Genomic DNA, 19,130 nt, shown 5'->3' with positions numbered 1-19,130 from the left:
CCTGTTGGGAAACATTCCCTGGAGTACTGTTCATGAACTGCACACAACAGGTCAAATCACCAGATTGACATATAAATTTGCAGTCTGGGTGAGTGGGATAACAACGATAGTGCTCCTGCTGTCTTACGAAATCGCATGCCATGTCATAACTTCAGGTGTAGGTCCAGTATGCCTAGCACGTAGACAGGTTCGTTGCTGGCCCTCAACTGACCTCCTCCTAACTGATACACGGTCATCGAGGCAGAACCAGCTTTCATTAGAAAAGACAACAGACCTCCACCCTGCCCTCTAATGAGTTCTCGCTTGACACCACTGAAGTCCCAAACGGTGGTGGTTTGGGGACAGTACAATGTAAGCTACAAGGCACCTGGCACGGAGGTGTCCTTAAAGTAATCGATTTGTAAGAATTCTTTGTGTCACTGTGGTTGCAACTGCAGTTCATATTGCTGCTGCATATCCAGTACAATGCACCTGAGGCTTGCGCCCAACACAATAGTCTTCCCTCTCGGTAGCGTGACGTGACCGTCCGGAGCCCGGTCTTCTTATGAGCATACATCCTCGAGACCACCGCTGCCAGCAGTCATGTAAAGTAGCTACATTCCTGCCAAGTCTTTCTGCAATATCACAGAAGGAATATCCAGCTTCTCGCGGCCCTATTACATGACCTCGATTAAACTCAATGAGGTGTTGATAATGGCGTCATCGTCACCTTAAAGGCATTCTTGACTAACATCAATTCACCACGTAATTCACCAGGTAACTAACGCTCATGACCGTTACAGCATGTAATTAAATCAAACTTGATTTGCATCCTCAGAGTGATGTTACTAGCTCTACTCTTATGCAACTGGCGCGAAATATGAATAGACGTCATCTTTCAGATGTAGAAACACACCTACAAACTTTTATTCATGTAGCACAACTTCTTCCTTGTGGGCCACTTTTTCCGTCGGTGTATAGCGGGACAGAGATGTCAACACACAAAACTAACTCAGATGTGGTTCAAAATTTGCAGAAATATAATGCTAGGTACTGAGCAGTGGCTGGGTTGCTGGCGTCGCCTTTCGAATTCCTGGCGCCGCTAGCTCGATCTGTCGTGTGATGTCCCTCTGGTTTGAGGCCGCTGACATCTTTGCTCGAGATTGTTGACGGCGACGAGGTTTCTTGTGGCGTGGCGAGTTGGGGAGTGGTAACGGAGAGGGACGACGGTGTGAGGGCTCTGCCCGGCGAGTAAGGCGAGCACTTGCGCAAGCGTCTTGGGCACGGGGTAGCTGAAAATGGCTCTGAGCACTATGCGACTTAACTTCTGAGGTTATCAGTCGCCTAGAACTTAGAACTACTCGCCTAAACCTAACTAACCTAAGGACATCACACACATCCGTGCCCGCGGCAGGATTCGAACCTGCGACTGTAGCGCCCAGAACCGCACGGCCACTGCGGCCGGCTTGGGCACGGAGTATGGTGAGTGGTTGGTGGGCATATTTGTGAGCCGATTTGAATCCGTGGCTGACTTCGGGTGGCGTCATCATGCGTAGTCTGGCTAGCCAGCTGTGGGACGTGGCACACCTATGAGAGAGTTGAAGCTATTTTCGCTGTGCTGAACTCTAGGCCCCCCTTGGAAACGGCAAGCTTGGATTCGATTCGTGACTTTCTGTTAGTTATGGATTTTGAGGTCTTGACGGTTATTTTCTTATTGATACCTACAGGCCTGTTGCGATCATTGCGATTTTTAGCTGATGTACTTCACTACCAGTTGATTCCTTGAACTGTGGCTATTGTTTGCTTATCCTGAGTCAATATTGGCCTTGGTTGTTTATCTTAAGCTGTGTCACCCGATGGTGTTTCCTGAGCCGGAGCGATAAACGTGTTTCTTCTATGCTGTGGCCGAATCCCCCCCCCCCCCCCCCCCAACCAAGATGGTTAGGTTTTAGCCGATCTCCTTGGCAAACGTCTTTGAACACCAGATAATTAACTTTCTCTTGTAGTACGGCCGGGTACTGGTTTCGAGATACCTTCGGGCACTGCAGACGTCATCGCTCTGTTAATTATATTGGCTTATGAGGTTCCTTGGTCTCAACATTTACGATTGCTGAGGCTATATAACTCGGTTTAGCGGTCTAGTTTTCTTTCGGGCGTTTCGCCGTCGTCCTTAGCTCGTGGTCGCGCGGTAGCGTTCTCGCTTCCCGCGCCCGGGTTCCCGGGTTCGATTCCCGGCGCGGTCAGGGATTTTCTCTGCCACGTGATGACTGGGTGTTGTGTGATGTCCTTAGGTTAGTTAGGTTTAAGTAGTTCTAAGTTCTAGGGGACTGATGACCATAGATGTTAAGTCCCATAGTGCTCAGAGCCATTTGAACCATTTTTTTTGTTTCGCCGTCGTTGTAGAGGCGGTATCTTGCAGTGACCCGGGTATACTGTTTGACTAGTTATTGTTGCTTTTGCGTAATTAACCTTGCTGTGTTAATGTTTCTTTTACCAGTCTGTATCAAACGAGAAAGGCCTTGGAAGGCCGGTCCTCTCGTTGTAACCTTTCTTGGCCTTCCTACTTTGTGTAGTTTTATGCTCCTTGCTTGTAAGCCTTCTAGTGCACCCCTTCTGAGGAGGCAAATCAAACTCTTGTTTACTTAACTGAAGCTGTTATTACTGAAGGCCTGCCTGTTTTCTATTTGATAATTTTATTTAACTGAAGCTGTTGTTGAAGGCCTGCCTGATCCCTTATAATTAAATTAAGAGCTATTTCATAATTTGGGTTAGCTGAAACTCTTATTAATCAAGGCCTACCTGTTTTAATTGCCCTGTTATTGAGATCTGACATCTTACTCAATCTGTGTTGTAATTAACTGCAATTGCGATTGCCAAAAGCCTATCTGTTTCATAGGTATTCTAGGTCAACAAGATAGCAACAGAGAATTACACACGATGGTACATGGGCCCCAACCTTTCGCTTTGCATCCCTTTATCCATAATTGTAGGTTTCAGGTATCTTGGTAGAATATGAGGAAAGAGATAACACTAAAACTACACAACGTGGGGGCTATGACTGGTCTTATGTATGGTAATTATAAATGGATCCTAAAAAAAGTAGACTTACGAAGAAGCTGAGTTGAGGTTTCTGAGGTCATTTCTTCGACTTAACGCTAAGAGACAGAGTTCGTAGTGAAGATTTAGGACAACAATTAGATGATAAAAACCAAACGAGATTAGAGAACACCAAAAAATGGTATGCGACCATAGATAACAGCACTCATTTAACACTTAGTATTAAACGGCTACAATAGATTAATCAGTTTATTTGTAGCAGTATGTCATACGTCTGTTCGCAGTGGGGATGCAAATTTGTTTGCAGCTGAAAAGCTGTACCCCAACAGTGGAAGTATCTTAGATCCAGCCAGTGAACCCCTCCAATGTGTAAAACATCTTTAAACTTCTGTTTAGTTTACAGATGGGTTAGTGTGCAATATTTGACTTTCGTCATGTAAGTGAGAAAATTTAAAAAAAAGTTTGAAATTATGTTTTGTTGGAAGTAGCTAAGTGTTCTCATTACACAGGGGAAACTTGATTTTCTTTTTTTGATTACGACACTTGTTTGACATTGGCTTTGTTCACCAGAATCCAAGAATATCATTTTTGTTCCATCACATATAGTTTTTTTATAATTTTGGTATTTGTAATGCAAATGTCATTAAAAACGAAATATACCAAATGGAAGAAGAACGAATTTTGATTTAAAGCAAACAGCCAATTAGAAGAAAGTAATTTTGCATTACAGTGTCTTTTCAGATACATGTTACTCGGCTAGTTTGAGTACATAGAAGAGTTTTCAGTGGACTATTTTATTTTGGGTTATTTGTTAAGCTGGAACCATACAGAGGAGATAGTATCTGAAGACTCCAGATAATTTTGTTATATTTGTGGACGTTTTATGATCATCCCACAGAGACAGAACATGACCTCATTTGTTAAAAGTGTTTGTTTTGCTTATTTTAGAGTGGAACTAGGGGATCAGTATGAATCATGGGCCCCTCACAGAGTATGAAGGGTTTTTGTTTCGAAGTTAAGAAAATGTTCAAAGGGGAAATGCAAGTTCCTTAGTTCTGTAGTTCCAATGTTGTGGTGTTGACCAAAGAACCACCTAGATGATTGTAACTTCTGCATCTGCAAACTAAAAGGCTTCAACATGAAAAACAAAGGAGTGATTTATTCTACATCTACATCTACATGGATACTCTAAAAATCACATTTAAGTGCCTGGCAGAGGGCTCATCGAACCACCTTCACACTTCTCTATTATTCCAATCTCGTATAGCGCACGTAAAGATTAAACATCTATATCTTTCCGTGCGAGCTCTGATTTCCCTTATTTTATCATGGTCATCGTTTCTCCCTATGTAGGTCCTGTTTCTAAGAACAAAGAATACTGACAGGAAAAGCTTGTTATATTCTCAGAAAATTTTGCTACCACTATTGCTTGTTAAATTGGGCCTAATGAGGCAATTTAAAAAGGCTTTGGATAAAAAGGCAGTGGTTTTAAATACCTATCCAACAAGCTGCCTTTGCTCTTGGAGGTAAAAGTCAAAGAGGGTATATTTGTAGGGCCGTAGATCAGGTAACTAAGTAAAGATAAAAAGTTTTGAAGACTGCATGACTCCTCAAGAAAAGGAAGCTTGGATTGGTTTCGAAGAAGTGGTTAAGATGTTCTTGTGAAATAAGAATTATTCAAACTATGTGGAATACGTGAACAACATGCTAGTAAAATTTAAGGCCTTAGGGTGCAACATAATTCAGAAGGTACACTTCACTCATTCACATTTAGACAAGTTTCCAATGCGTGGCAATGATCGAAGAACAGGGTGAGAGGTTTCACCTATACATTAAAGGCATGGAAAGGAGGAATCAGAGGTGATGGAGTGCATCCATGATGGCCGACTATTGTTGATTGCTGCAACTTGAGATTCCTGCACAATACCACAAGAAGTTTTTCATTCAAACGGCAGCAGTTCTTTTGACTTGTTCAAGTAACTGAATGAAAGGATTGAGTTTGGCGTTTTTTCTATGAATTTTATGTGTTAGAATAAGTCTTAAGTTGGGGTAATTGTTTTTTTCATTTTTGTGCACTGAATTCTGTCTTCTACGAAAATAGTGCAGGAGAATATGTATTTAATTCGCGTTTAGTACATTATATGGGTCTTATATCTCACATGAAATGAAGAACTGCACTTTTAAAGCATGTTGTAAAGTACTGAATTAAGTACTGTGTTTAAGAATCTTGATGTGATACATGAAAATGGAATTCTATTGATTGAAATGGAAAAGCCCCTGAGGCTAGGGCCTCCTGTCGGGTAGAAAGTTCGCCTGGTGCAAGTCTTCCGAATTGACACCACTTCGGCGACTTCCGTGTCGATGGCGACGAAACGACGATGATAAGGACACCACAACACCCAGTCCCTGAGCGGAGAGAATCTCCGGCCCAGCCGGGAATCGAACCCGGGCCCTGAGGAATGACATTCCGTCGCGCTGAACTCTATTGATCGATCATCGCTCATCAACACACAAAATAAGGTACTGGATGTCAGAAATGTTTCAAAAATTTTTTTGTTGGCCTCTGTTATCAAATAATGGATGAGTACAGTCTGGGTAATTTGCGAGCTTTCTACGCACCTCAATGTTTATGACGTCATATCTCCTGAACTGTGTGTCGTACAATGAAATAATTTCGCAGGAACATTCAGTTATATGTCTGGATACTGTATGCAAAATATATTGGAAATACAGTTGGTAATAAAGAAGTAATAAATTATAACGTCATGTCTGGTGCGCCCGTTTTAATGCAAGAAATGGACAAATATAGTAAACGATAAAATTGTTTCCTTTTCATCTTTTTTTGGGGTTTGTCAGCGAGAAAAAGTTTCGTAACTGTTGGAAGTTACGTGTAAAGTTTGTTGCAAATCACAAAGCTCTCTCATTCTCGAATACTGGATGAATATACTCGTGGTCTGGACATTTGCACGTGGTGAGTTCCTCAGCCTAAAGACCTACAAACAGTTTCTAAGCCGGCCGGGGTGGCCGAGCGGTTCTAGGCGTTACAGTCTGGAACCGCGCGACCGCTACGGTCGCAGGTTCGAATCCTGCCTCGGGCATGGGTGTGCGTGATGTCCTTAGGTTAGTTAGGTTTAAGTAGTTCTAAGTTCTAGGGGACTGGTGACCTCAGAAGTTAAGTCCCATAGTGCTCAGAGCCATTTGAACAGTTTCTAATTGCGATACATGTCTTGCTGTGTTGAACCTTAAACATAACTGTAAAGTAGGTAATGACAGCAATTTAAATTTTTTAATTCGGCCCATAATCATACGAAATATTGAAAACCAAATTTTTGTTACCCCTGAAAGCCGTTAGATAGGTAATCTGCAACTTGGATTGGGTGGCATGAACTGGGTCAGCCCTTTAGTGGTAGAGATAAGCCCAGATGTAAACAGAAGAGACCCAGAAACGTTTCCGATTTAATTACGCATTTTCCTCGCATACGAATAACTTAAAGAAAAGATCTAAGTCTGACAAAAATACAAAATCTGTAGTCCCCTTGTAGATCATCACATTTAATCGAATAACATTCCAACATTCTAGTACCTTCAGTGAAATATGTTTTGTCTGACTGTGCAATATGAGCATCTGTATCAGCCTCCTCATCTATCGCTCAGCCATTTCTTCAAGGTTAGGAAAAAAGCAGTCACTGGGAGCCACACATTGCGATTACAGCGGATATAGAAGCACTTCAAAAATCTAGATCAGACAGTGTTGTAATAACGATCAGAAATTTGTATGAGCGCACGTTAAATAATGGAAGATAACTTCCCTTTTTGCAAGATACGAACGTTTCGCCTTGATAATATCCTTCAGTTTGCCCGGCAGTGAAGAGAAATGCTCCCCATATGGTTCTGCCCGTACGGAAGCGAACAGCAGCTCATGAGAACTCCAGAATACGATGGCCATAAGTTCTACTGTAGGTCGAATTATTCTACTTCCTTTGATGCGCGGCTACTTTGGTTATCCCGCGCTTTCGATTTCTCTTTCGTGTCTAGCTTGCGATCATGGGGCTCCGCAGAAATTTTTCCCAACAAGGTACAAGAATCTAAAATTGTCACTTTTGATATAATCCGTTACGTTAAACTGAAATGTGTCAGCCCTCATGAAAAATTTGTTGTATCTCAAAAAATAGATAATTATCCGCTTGATATGTTGTGCGACACTGTTTAACAATCGTTAATGAACAGAGAATTGTTGGACAGGAACAATCAAGGCAATGATGGACGACATCACATAGAAGTGACGTGATATATTTGTAACGAAAAACAGGATAACAGACATAAATAACGTTCATGTTCGACGCAGGTCACAACATAAACATCGATAACGAAGTCTCTGTAAGGAATCTGCCCTCCTGGGACATTAATACTCATTTTGCACCTGTGACTCATGGTGGCTCTCAAACTGTTACAGGGCGGTTTTCGGTTCTTTCACAATTCGGGGAGAGGGCATTCATTGAGAAACACGCCTGCTAAAAATATCCCAGGCATGCTCTATAAGGGTTTAGGCCCCGGGAGTACGCAGGCCATTCCATACGTTCGATATCTCGCTTTGAACTGTGTCCGACAACTCAGTAGCCCTGTCGAGCGAGCATTCTCGTCCACAAACAGAAGATCGGTACCCGCCGGCACCCCTAAACAGACGGACATGATCCACAGTAATCTCCCTGCAATATCGCCGTGATGTAACGGCACCTCGTGCAAAGATAAGCAGCGGTGTTCGACCATTGTGCATAATGCCTGCCCACACCGTAACGCCTAGACCATACCGATGGTGATCATGAACAATCTGCGGTGTGTAACGTGTTCCCCTCTCTCTCCACTCTAACTGGTGGCTAGAATCACTTGCCTCAGCGAAGCGGGATTCGTCACAGAAAACCACTCTTAACCACTGTTCATGACCCCAACCAACACGCTCATCCCAACTAGCTCTTATTCGACGATGCCACTGTCGAGGTGGGATGCTTCTTACAAGTTTCTGAGCATACAAACCAGCCTGATTCAATCGCTGTGAAATGGTTCCGGGAGAGACACGTGTACCGGTAGCGGCTGCAAGGTCTGCAGCGATCAGCTCAGGAGTGGGATGTCTTTTTTTCCCCGCTAGGGCTACGTATCGACCCTCGTGCGATGTTGTGGTCCGTCAACCTACAGCGGCCCCTTTTAACTGCGAGATGTCACTTTTGGACACACCCCTTACTTTGGTCACAGTGACACTTCGACCAGCTTCGAACCGCCCAACTACTCGTCCACGACGACTGTAAGCACTCAGACGAAGTCCTGCAGGTTTGTTATCGAAAAAAATGGTTCAAATGCCTCTGAGCACTATGGGACTTAACATCTGTGGTCATCAGTCCCCTAGAACTTAGAACTACTTAAACCTAACTAACATAAGGACATCACACACATCCATGCCCGAGGCAGGATTCGAACCTGCGACCGTAGCACTCGCGCGGTTCCGGACTGCGCGCCTAGAACCGCTAGACCACCGCGGCCGGCTTTTTTATCGAACCACACGGAATGTCGCTCTACTCGGTTCCACAACAACCTTCGTCAAACACCGTACTGCACGAACTGTCGAATGCATTCACAGCACAGGCTTCGTTGCGATTAACACGGCCCCGCCTTCTACATTTCTTGATTACACTGTGGAACAATGAAAATATAAATCGAATGAAAATAGCCAATTCGTATCAATTCTAATGTGATGATCACGGATATCACAAAGACAATTCAAAATTAGCTCTAGTTTTCCTTTTACACTGTTTTATTACGGTGAGATGATTATATACGGATTTTAAAATTAAATATTATAATGGTTTGTCAAAGTCATAATAACTAGTAACAATGCAGAATGAGATTTTCACTCTGCAGCGGAGTGTGCGCTGATATGAAACTTCCTGGCAGATTAAAACTGTGTGCCCGACCGAGACTCGAACTCGGGACCTTTGCCTTTCGCGGGCAAGTGTTCGCAGGAGAGCTTCTGTAAAGTTTGGAAGGTGGGAGACGAGATACTGGCAGAAGTAAAGCTGTGAGTAGCGGGCGTGAGTCGTGCTTCGGTAGCTCAGTTGGTAGAGCACTTGCCCGCGAAAGGCAAAGGTCCCGAGTTCGAGTCTCGGTCGGGCACACAGTTTTAATCTGCCAGGAAGTTTCATATCAGCGCACACTCCGCTGCAGAGTGAAAATCTCATTCTGGAAACATGCCCCAGGCTGTGGCTAAGCCATGTCTCCGCAATATCCTTTCTTTCAGGACTGCTAGTTCTGCTAGGTTCGCAGGAGAGCTTCTGTAAAGTTTGGAAGGTGGGAGACGAGATACTGGCAGAAGTAAAGCTGTGAGTACCGGGCGTGAGTCGTGCTTCGGTAGCTCAGTTGGTAGAGCACTTGCCCGCGAAAGGCAAAGGTCCCGAGTTCGAGTCTCGGTCGGGCACACAGTTTTAATCTGCCAGGAAGTTTCATATCAGCGCACACTCCGCTGCAGAGTGAAAATCTCATTCTGGAAACATGCCCCAGGCTGTGGCTAAGCCATGTCTCCGCAATATCCTTTCTTTCAGGAGTGCTAGTTCTGCAAGGTTCGCAGGAGAGCTTCTGTAAAGTTTGGAAGGTGGGAGACGAGATACTGGCAGAAGTAAAGCTGTGAGTACCGGGCGTGAGTCGTGCTTCGGTAGCTCAGCTGGTAGAGCACTTGCCCGCGAAAGGCAAAGGTCCCGAGTTCGAGTCTCGGTCGGGCACACAGTTTTAATCTGCCAGGAAGTTTCACTAGTAACAATGGATTATATTACTGTGCCTGGTCTTACTTGTGTGCAATATTTTGGATATAAAAATTTTGATACCAATTTCACCGATCAAAGTCTCCCTCCTCTTCAACTTCAATGACTTTATTAAAGCATGTAATAATTTTTGCACATTTGTTTCCAGATTAACTACCAGTTGTTCAAGTTGACTGCTATTGAAGTGAACAAAAATGTCACGAGTTTGTGTTAACAATGCTGTCACATTTTGCTATGTGTGTGTGGAGAGGTGACATTTGCTTCACAAAAACAGCAAATAACGCCATTGATTAAAAAAAAGCTTACAGTTGCTATTTTGGGTGCAAAATAGGTGCTCAGGATAAATCCTGGGCGCCACATGTGATCTGGAACACTTCTGCAAGCAACCTCAGGAATTGGATGCATGGGAAAGGACGTTCAATGCCCTTTGCAGTGCTCATGATCTGGCATGAGCCAACTAACCACGTCAGTGACTGCTACTTTTGTATGATTCCTCCTATCACGAATGGAATACCTAAGAGGAAGAAGCGGACAGTGATCTATCCTAACATTCCCTCCGCTATACGTTCAGTTCTACATGGGGAAGGATTGTCAATACCTGTACCACCGACAGAGTACGAGATTACTTCTGATGGGGATTCTGAACGTCCTGAACCATGTACATCACAAGATTCAGAGCTTCTTCCAAATACATCATCAACTGATGATCCACAAAAATTGTCTAAAATGAATTAAGTGATATCATTAGAGATTTGCAGCTCTCTAAAGCTAAGGCTGAGATTTTAGCAATAAGATAGCAGCAGCAAAATTTTCTGGAAAGCAATGTAAATTTTTCATTCTGCCGCAGAAGAGAGCAACAATTCACTCCTTTTTTATAACATGCACATGCAAGATAACCTTTGGCATGTGTAGACATAAGTGGTCTAATGAAGGCTCTCAAAATTAATTACAGCCCTGATGAGTGGAGACTGTTGATTCGTCAAAGTTGAGCTTAAAAGTAGTGCTTTTACATATTGGTAATGAGCTTCCTTCTATTCCAGTTGGGCATAGTGTGTATATGAAAGAGTCATGCAAAATAATGAAAATTTTACTAGAAGCCATCAAGTATAATGACTCTCAATAGCAGATTTGTGGTGACTTGAAAGTGGTTGCACTGCTATTAGGTATGCAGTTAGGGTATACTAATTATCGCTGCTTTCTCTGTGAATGGGATAGCCGAGCTCGTCCATCTCATTACAGTTAACATGAATGGCCCACCAGAAAATCTTTTCAACCAGGTATAAAGAACATTAAGAGTGAACCTCTAGTAGATCCTAAAAAGATTCTGCTCCCGCCCTTGCACATCAAGTTGGGTATCATGAAAAACTTTATTAACGGAATGAACAAAGATAGTTACAAGTTTTAGTACTTAAGACAAAAACTCCCTTACTTGAATGATGCCAAAGTAAAGGAAGGCATCTTTGTAGGCCCACAGTTTCGAGAGCTTTTTGGAGACCATATTTTTGATGGAATCCTACAAGGTGATGAGAAGCATGCGTGGGAATGTTTTAAGACAGTCTGTTTACAGCTCTTAGGGAACCAACGAGCAATAAATTACAAGGAGATTGTAGATAACATGTTGTCATCTTATGAAAAACTTGGTTGCGACATGTAATTGAAAATGCATTTCCTACATAGTCATCTTGACTTCTTCGCCAAAGATTGTGGTGCAGTAAGTGATGAACAAGGGGAGCGATTTCATCAAGAAATTGCCACATTTGAGAAGAGGTTTGCTGGAAAGTGGAGCCCTACTATTTTAGCAGGTTACTGCTGGACTGTCATAACGGATGCACCAGAGTATGTGTATAAATGTCAAGCCACGCGAAAACGGCCATCTTCTGAATTATCTCTGAACAAAATATGTAATTGTACATACTGTACATATGGACATTTAACATTTGTAATCCTTTATACACATATGTTTAAAGGGTACAGTACCGCCCGACTTTGAAAATAGGTACAACATACTTCATTATTTTTGTCAGAACAACACATTTTTTTTGTAAAATAACTCAATTTCAATTAATACAGCGAAGCCGGATACCAGTGTGGGAAAGAAAGACAATTTATTTATTTAACTGATCACATGTGCACTCCCACAAAGTAAATCCCTACATCGAGTTTGGTGAGATCTGTGAAATGAATGAATGTATGGTCGTCTGGTAACTGCAGATAGTGAATGTGAATATATGATCATCTTTGAGACGATCCTTTGGCCACCTTTGGTGGAACCAAAGAGATGAAACTTACCGGAGCTTTGAGCGCCTGAAATGTGGCTGACCAATACGGTAGCAAGGTGCTCCCCCACTTCGACAGAGGTTCGAGAGAACCTGAAGAACGGCCATGTTTCAGCACTCTGCCGCTGGATCTTGTGCTGTTAAGACCTGTCTTAGTTGTGCTCCGTAAAGACAAAAGAGTGGAGACATGGTATGCATGTGGAATATTTAAGAGTAGTTTGAAATAATAATTTCTCTATTTCAGGAACTTTTGTGGGGAGAATTAAATGTCAGGCAGGTAATATTAATGGGATTGTAGTAATCTTCGGAAGTGACCAACGGTCACAATGAAACCACGTGTAGCAATAAGTTGAAATACTTCCGTGTGCTTAAGTTAAGCTGAATTACTAGCGTGTGTACTATAAGTTGAAATATTTAAGAAATAGCGTGTGCAGGACTTGAAATTAGAGGCGAGTACTTCCACGAGGTGAGTACTGTGTGAGTCTCAATCTGTGTATGAGACAAAGGATAAAGAAAAGTACTCGTCCATGGTATCAGTTGAGGACTCGTGTGTGTGATGAATATGTTCTTAATATTACTTTGCGAGATATGTTTCCGTGTGACGCTTGATTCAAACTATAATACTCTGAGAGAGATACAAGGTGAGTCAGCCGTCTATCCAGCAACGCCACTTGGCTTGCATTGCACAGGAAGACGTGCATATATCTCCAGAGTTCATAGTAGGAAAGTAGAATTACGAAGTGGGGCAGTGTCGTGTGAAACTGGGATAAATATTAATTTGAAGTGGGAAAGCTGAAAGTGATAATGTTGTGACTATTGCCTGTGTTGTATTTCATGTTGTAGTGTGGTGTATGTCATGTAATTTAAGTATGTGTGGTTTGCATGGGAGAGTAGCAAGGTAGTTTCAGAGGTAGTGGGTTATGCGTGTTCCTTTTGTACTGCTCGGTCTGGAGGAAAGTTTCGTGATGATGATTGTGAGAGTCGAAGTGTTAGAAATAATAAAAGATCCACCATCCTATCCAGAAAGTGCACTGTAGCGTTAAATAATTACGAGACCATAAGATAGAGATTCACCAATGTAAAGCCATGCCCACTGGGCGGAATTTCTCATGTGTTATTGTTGTAGGTTATAGAATTTGTGTGTTTAGGTTATAGCATTTATCGGAATAAATAAGATAGTGAAAAGAAAAAGATTGGTGACCTTTTCCTTCGAATTGTATGTTGTCATGATATCCAGAATTTATAATGTGTGCGCCACTCATATTCAGTGCGATGGCCACGTGTTGATAAAAGCCGTTAAATAAAAGACAAAAAGAAAATGTGGTATTGCCAGTGCGTAGTCAACAGTCAGAGTTCTGTAAATTACTGATAGTCAGATGTGCGTTTCCGTTGCGTATTATTCACACAGGAGGATAATTTGTAACTTAATTGTGAGTACGAGAGTTCATGTTACTCGATAAATAAGAATGAATCCACTCGCTTGGCAGACCACTCATCTTGCAGGCCTGACTGCTTGATGCCACAGTATGAGCAAGGCATGTGGGTGCCTCTCAATGTGACCAGTTAATTTATATATTTTCTTTTGGGCTTTAAATACTTCTGGTACAATGTAAACTTACAAAGTATTTTCATTCATGTAATATTCTACTTTTGTACTTCCAGGGTCCGCCCCCGGTAGCTGAGTGGTCAGCACTACAGAATGTCAATGCTAAGGGCCGGTTGGCCTTTGTAATAAAAAACTGAGTGGAACGATCAACAAAACGAACTTGACCGGATGTCATGTGACGTCCGCAACGACCAAACACATCAATCAACAACGAACAAAATGAAAAAAAAAGGCTCGGGTTCGATTCCCGGCTGGGTCGGAGATTTTCTCCGCTCAGGGACTGGGTGTTGGGTTGTCCTAATCATCATCATTTCATTGTCATCGACGCGCAAGTCGCCGAAGTGGCGTCAACTCGAAAGACTTGCACCAGGCGAACGGTCTACCCGACGGGAGGCCCTTGTCACACGACATTTTTTTTTAATTTGTATTTCCAGAATGGCACTGATATTTATCAACGCATAACACATAACATAATTCAAGTAATTATTCACTTAAAATTTGTTTACGCTGAATCTTGGAACATGAATGCATATTTAGTGAGTTATTTATACAAAAATGTAGATTACTTTAAAAAAAACTAGAGCTAAATATTTATGTAGATGATAATTTTGTATAATTTTATACTGAAATAAACATAACTAACTCAAAATCATGCAATTTACACACTTTCACTTCAAATTTGTTGTTCAGTGTTATTTAAGTGAATGACGTTTTCCAGCCCTACCATCGTTTTTTATTGATGTATAAGGCTTTTCATTTGCAAAAACAAATTTTTTAAAAGTAAGAACACAGCACTGGCATATAGGACCCTAGACAGTATCAAGAAACCTTTTGAAATTAGTTGTAACAGTAATTATGACTTATGTGACTCATAAACGGAGTGTATTATTCCGATTATTGCAGTTTGGTAATTTAAAACGAGCAGCCAGCCAGCAGTATTTCAATGAAGGTAAAAATGGAAATGAGCGTATGGCATCGTCGGCCGCCAAGTGCAAGTCTTATTTCATTCGACGTCACATAGGGCGACTAGCACGGCGTTGATGAGGAGGAAATGATGACAACACTACACCCAGTCCCCGAGCGGAGAAAATCTCCAACCCGGCCGGGAATCGAACCCGGGCCCGCTTGCATTTGTTCGATATTGTTCGTCGCATTTGTTCGGTGCGGATGTTCCATGACACCCGTTCAAGTTCAGTGTTGAGCCGTTGACTCAGTTTTTTTATTACAGAGGGCAGATAACCCGCTGAGCGAACACGCTGAGCTTCCGTGCCGGCTGTTAAGCAGGCGGACTCAATCAAGGTATCTGGTTACTTAATGTTTGCGACACTGAGCATGAGCGGCTTTCCGCGTAGACCCTGCTGAACACAGCGGTTAGTTGGCGACGGCAATAGCAACGCTTCCTCCCCGGGCCGTCAACAACGAAGGTAAAGTGTGACGCTATTGACAACTGTTTCTCTTTTAATGTTACAAACTCGGTGTTTTTGCTAAGTATTTTAATTATTTTTTATTGTAAATTATTGTAATAGCTATTACGTTCTTACTTTGACGTTTTACTGGGTTCTTTTTTTAGCTTGGGGATGGCCTTAGCCCCAATACATTTTATCATAGACGCTCGCGCATTCTTGAAAAGAAGTTTTAAATATCTGGATATAAATGTTGGGAACAGTTTCATCCGGTTTAAATAGAACGTTTAATTTTTGGCTTTAATAAGACACACACCTTATCGCTTTTATTTGTCCGTTTCTTGGCATGCTTAAATTTCGATAAGTTCTTTTATTCCTTTGTATAGAGTGAAGCATCTGAAGATACAAATTTAATTTGCGTAACTAGTCGTGTTCTCCAAAAAAGGATTCTAACAGTCGAAGCGGTCTTGTTTATTCAAAACCTCTACATTTTTTTCTGCTGTGATTGGTCGGGTGTTCCGAAGCAATTATCGGTTGCTCCGTAACAACTGGTAGTTCATCCGTAGCAATTAACAGTTGTTCCTTAGCAAGTGTCAGTATTTCCTTAGCAAGTGTCAGTTGTTCCTTTGCAATTGTGAAGCAATGTAGGAATCTTCGCACTTTTGCTGAACCAATCCCTTTCTGCAGCTCCGTAAGTGCTGCACAAGGGAGTGACAGAGAAAAGATTGCAGACACTATTTCGGCGCGGTTCTTTAAAGTTCCGCAACGATTTTCTTGCAGAAGAGCGCCGAAATGGCTGTGGTACCGAGCAGTCACCAAAATTTAGCGTGAACGAAATCGCGCTCGGCAACGTTTAATCTGCAGACAATCAATGCTCTAAATTCTTGAGATTCCTCTCACGAATAAAAAACTCTACCCATATCCCAGTAGGGGGCAAGTGCCCCCCACCGCATACGCCTGTGTGTTAAATTATGGATTCATCTGATTTTATGAAACTGTTATGTTCATTCGATATTGTTAATGATCGATAGTCAACAAACGTTGCACCAATTGAACGGGAAGTTAGATGTACACAAAACTGTGTATGTAATGTCGAGGAGACGACGTATCGAGATCTCTTCAATCTCCACGAGCACACCTACCTACAAACAGCTTTCACTGCATGCGGCACTGGAAAATTTTTCACAATCTTGTCGGTTGCACAGGTATTTGCGCGTCCTTGTTACTCTTCACCAACAATGGACGTAGTCATTCCTAAATTCTGCGGATCTATTCGTAAACGGAGTAGTATCTTAAATATTAACACTTGATTAGATACGAAGCCTCCAAGAACGAACAGTTCGTAAGTGCATCTCCATTCGAAGGAGTAGAGCGAGCAATGTTAGGTCTAGCCCATCATAGAGTCTCTGTTATTTTCAGCCAGTTAGCAAGCGAGCAGTTAGGGGACGGAGAGGTTTGCCATTCGGGTATAAGTTGGAGGGGCTTACAGTCCTGGTCTTTACCTGCCAACTACGGAAGGCCTCTCACAAACCTTGGTCATAACTGGCGGACTGGAACTATTTTAAATAATTTAATTTATTTGTAGGACAATAACCTTCATTTTCAAGACAAAAATTAAAATATTGTGTATCTATGTTACGTATGTTATATATGTGACTATATATTACTGTACGGAGTGATGTCAGCTATAAAACCACGTGTTACATAAATAAATTTTTAAAAAATGCCTGCGACATTTGTTCAGTTGACACATCTCACATCATAACGATGATCATGACTACTAACAAAGTAAGAGGTGATTAGCCAACTAACTCTCTCCAGCCATTATCTCCTCCATCGCCCACCCTCCCGACTCCTCAACTGAACAGACTAACTAGTTGGCAAGGGAGAGAGCCGCGTCTCGTCGATCGCGCGCCGATCCCTCAGGACGAGAGAATGCCTTCCGCGAGCCGGTGGTGTTTGCAAATCTCCACTTTCAAGTCGTCGTGTCCGCGTCTTTCCCGACACTGCCAGTACGTAAACGGCCTCCAGACGTTCAGTATTTATTAACAATACTGTATTGTCAGTTCTACAGTACACCGAAGTCGCCATCGTACCACCAACAATTGAGTCCGTATTTCCATTTGAAAACGCAATTTCTAGACGCCAAGATGTCGAAGAATGATTAATCGTTCGTTGCTATTTTATTTACTACTACTGTCAGAAACAAAAGAAAATTGGATACGCGACTGGTCGAGTTGCTCACTAAAATCCGATTTTCTTACAATTTACGAAAAATTATTAATGAGATCACACGACAGAATAGAGAAATAACAAGCGTTAATTAGAAAGAAAATAGCAGTTGCAAAAAGGATGAGAGTAACTGAAGCCTCTGACGCCAGGAAGACCGTTTGAGTGATGTATAGTACTTTGTCAGCAAACGCCAGGTGTATAATTGTCATGAAGACATGCAAAACAATTGTGTCTGTCCTGTAATAATATTTTTAGTTAATTAAAGAAAATAATGAAAAAAATATTTTGTGTTTTGTGATTATTATTTCATATGGCATGAAGATCAATAATATATAAATATAAAGAAATAGGGATGAAAATCTTAAATAAACGCAGATTTAGATTTTGATCATTACATAATTAAATACTGCTACAGTTGCATGTGAGCTTCCTTAGTCGATCGTGATTTTGTGTGACTGGCATACATGCAGACCACCAGTTATTGTATATATATTCGAAATGGAAACAATTTCCCATGGTTGCAATATGGAATGCTGCTGTGATTTAATTCGACAAGCTGAAACGCTCTTTCAATATTACAAATGAAACCATGTTCCTGAGAATCATTTATCAACAACATTCTGAAGTAATAAACATTATTATTGCACACAATTACGCCATCTATGAATTTTGTATTAAAATATTATTCAAAAAATTCAGTCCGAGGAACTATGATTTTGTTTTGACTCAGATGTGTAGTACGAAGACAGGCATGGATGCAGATACTGCTATTTCAGACATATTCCGAGGCCAAACAATAGTTTTTGCTTGTTTATGGACTACAAAAAGCGGACTATTCTTTGAACAAATTGCCTTTTTCGAGTTAAATAGCACCACGCCCTGCCCTTGCTTCGGAGACAAAGTAAGCAAAGGAACTTGTATTTCCACCAGTGCAACGTTCACACAGCTCTTGAAGGGCTGTGGTGTCGGGCAAAGTACGGAGCGAGGGGTGGAGGACAGAACAGCTATCAGTCCCTTCGGACCAGACATATCCTTCTGCGAACCGGTTGTGTCGACAGATCTTCTGTCCAAATCTGTATGTCCGCGTATCTCTGGACACCAATCCAGTTGCGTGTGGTTCTTCAGCACTCGACAGCAGAACGGGGTTGATTAACGGATCCGAGAAAGCAGACACTACGGAATCCCACTTTCTGCGACGTTGCTGGTGTTCCGGAACTAGGCTTTTTTCGCTACGTCACCATTGACCACAGAGAGGAGGAGTCGAATTCTGCCGTTGAAAAAATGAGTATCGAGAGAATTAGGACGATGGACATACCCTCCTCCTCAGACGCCGAAGCCATGTAGATCGCGACAGCTGCCAGGATGACGGCACGAGCTGGTAGCATGCACCACATCGTGGAGACGGCTGCGTTCTGAGTCACTGAGAGCGGCCGGCGTCTTAATGTGGCTGCAGGAAGGAGCCCTGTAGCCGCAACTTCCCGCTCCGCTCTCAGTATCAGCTGCTCAAGAAAAGGGGGCGCCAAATCAGTCCCGGGTGCAAGGGCAGCTCGGGTCGCCGATAACATCGGCCGATAGCTTAGTTACTCTGCATCCCATCTCCTTCATCAGTTTCTCGCCATTAAAACGACGCCGAATGCTTGTGAATGGGCTATGTCTGCCTGGAGAAGAACGTGCAAGCACCATACACCCTTTCCTCAGTTACTGGAACAAGACACTAATATGAGAATGAAGGGAGAAACGTTTTATTACATACTCGAGATGGTTCGCAGTGACA

At 42.4% G+C, this 19,130-nt stretch overlaps 1 protein-coding gene across 2 annotated transcripts in view; it reads right to left on the bottom strand.

Annotated features, from left to right (window-relative positions):
• Positions 1 to 18,788, bottom strand: part of LOC126191836 (G-protein coupled receptor Mth2-like) — a 652,141-nt gene extending 633,353 nt beyond the window's left edge. The window contains exon 1 of one of the 2 annotated variants that reach the window (XM_049932559.1): positions 18,672 to 18,788. In XM_049932559.1, coding sequence (XP_049788516.1) covers positions 18,672 to 18,750 — 79 coding nt within the window. In that variant the 5' untranslated portion in view covers positions 18,751 to 18,788. The remainder of the gene's footprint in view (positions 1 to 18,671) is intronic. The other variant, XM_049932558.1, reaches the window with a different exon arrangement.
• Positions 18,789 to 19,130: the final 342 nt, after the last annotated feature.

The sequence above is a fragment of the Schistocerca nitens genome, chromosome 1 (genome assembly GCF_023898315.1).
Source record: "Schistocerca nitens isolate TAMUIC-IGC-003100 chromosome 1, iqSchNite1.1, whole genome shotgun sequence".
Lineage (NCBI taxonomy): Eukaryota > Metazoa > Arthropoda > Insecta > Orthoptera > Acrididae > Schistocerca > Schistocerca nitens.
The sequence above is the reverse complement of the archived record's forward strand: the minus strand, read 5'-3'. Positions and strand labels throughout refer to the sequence as shown.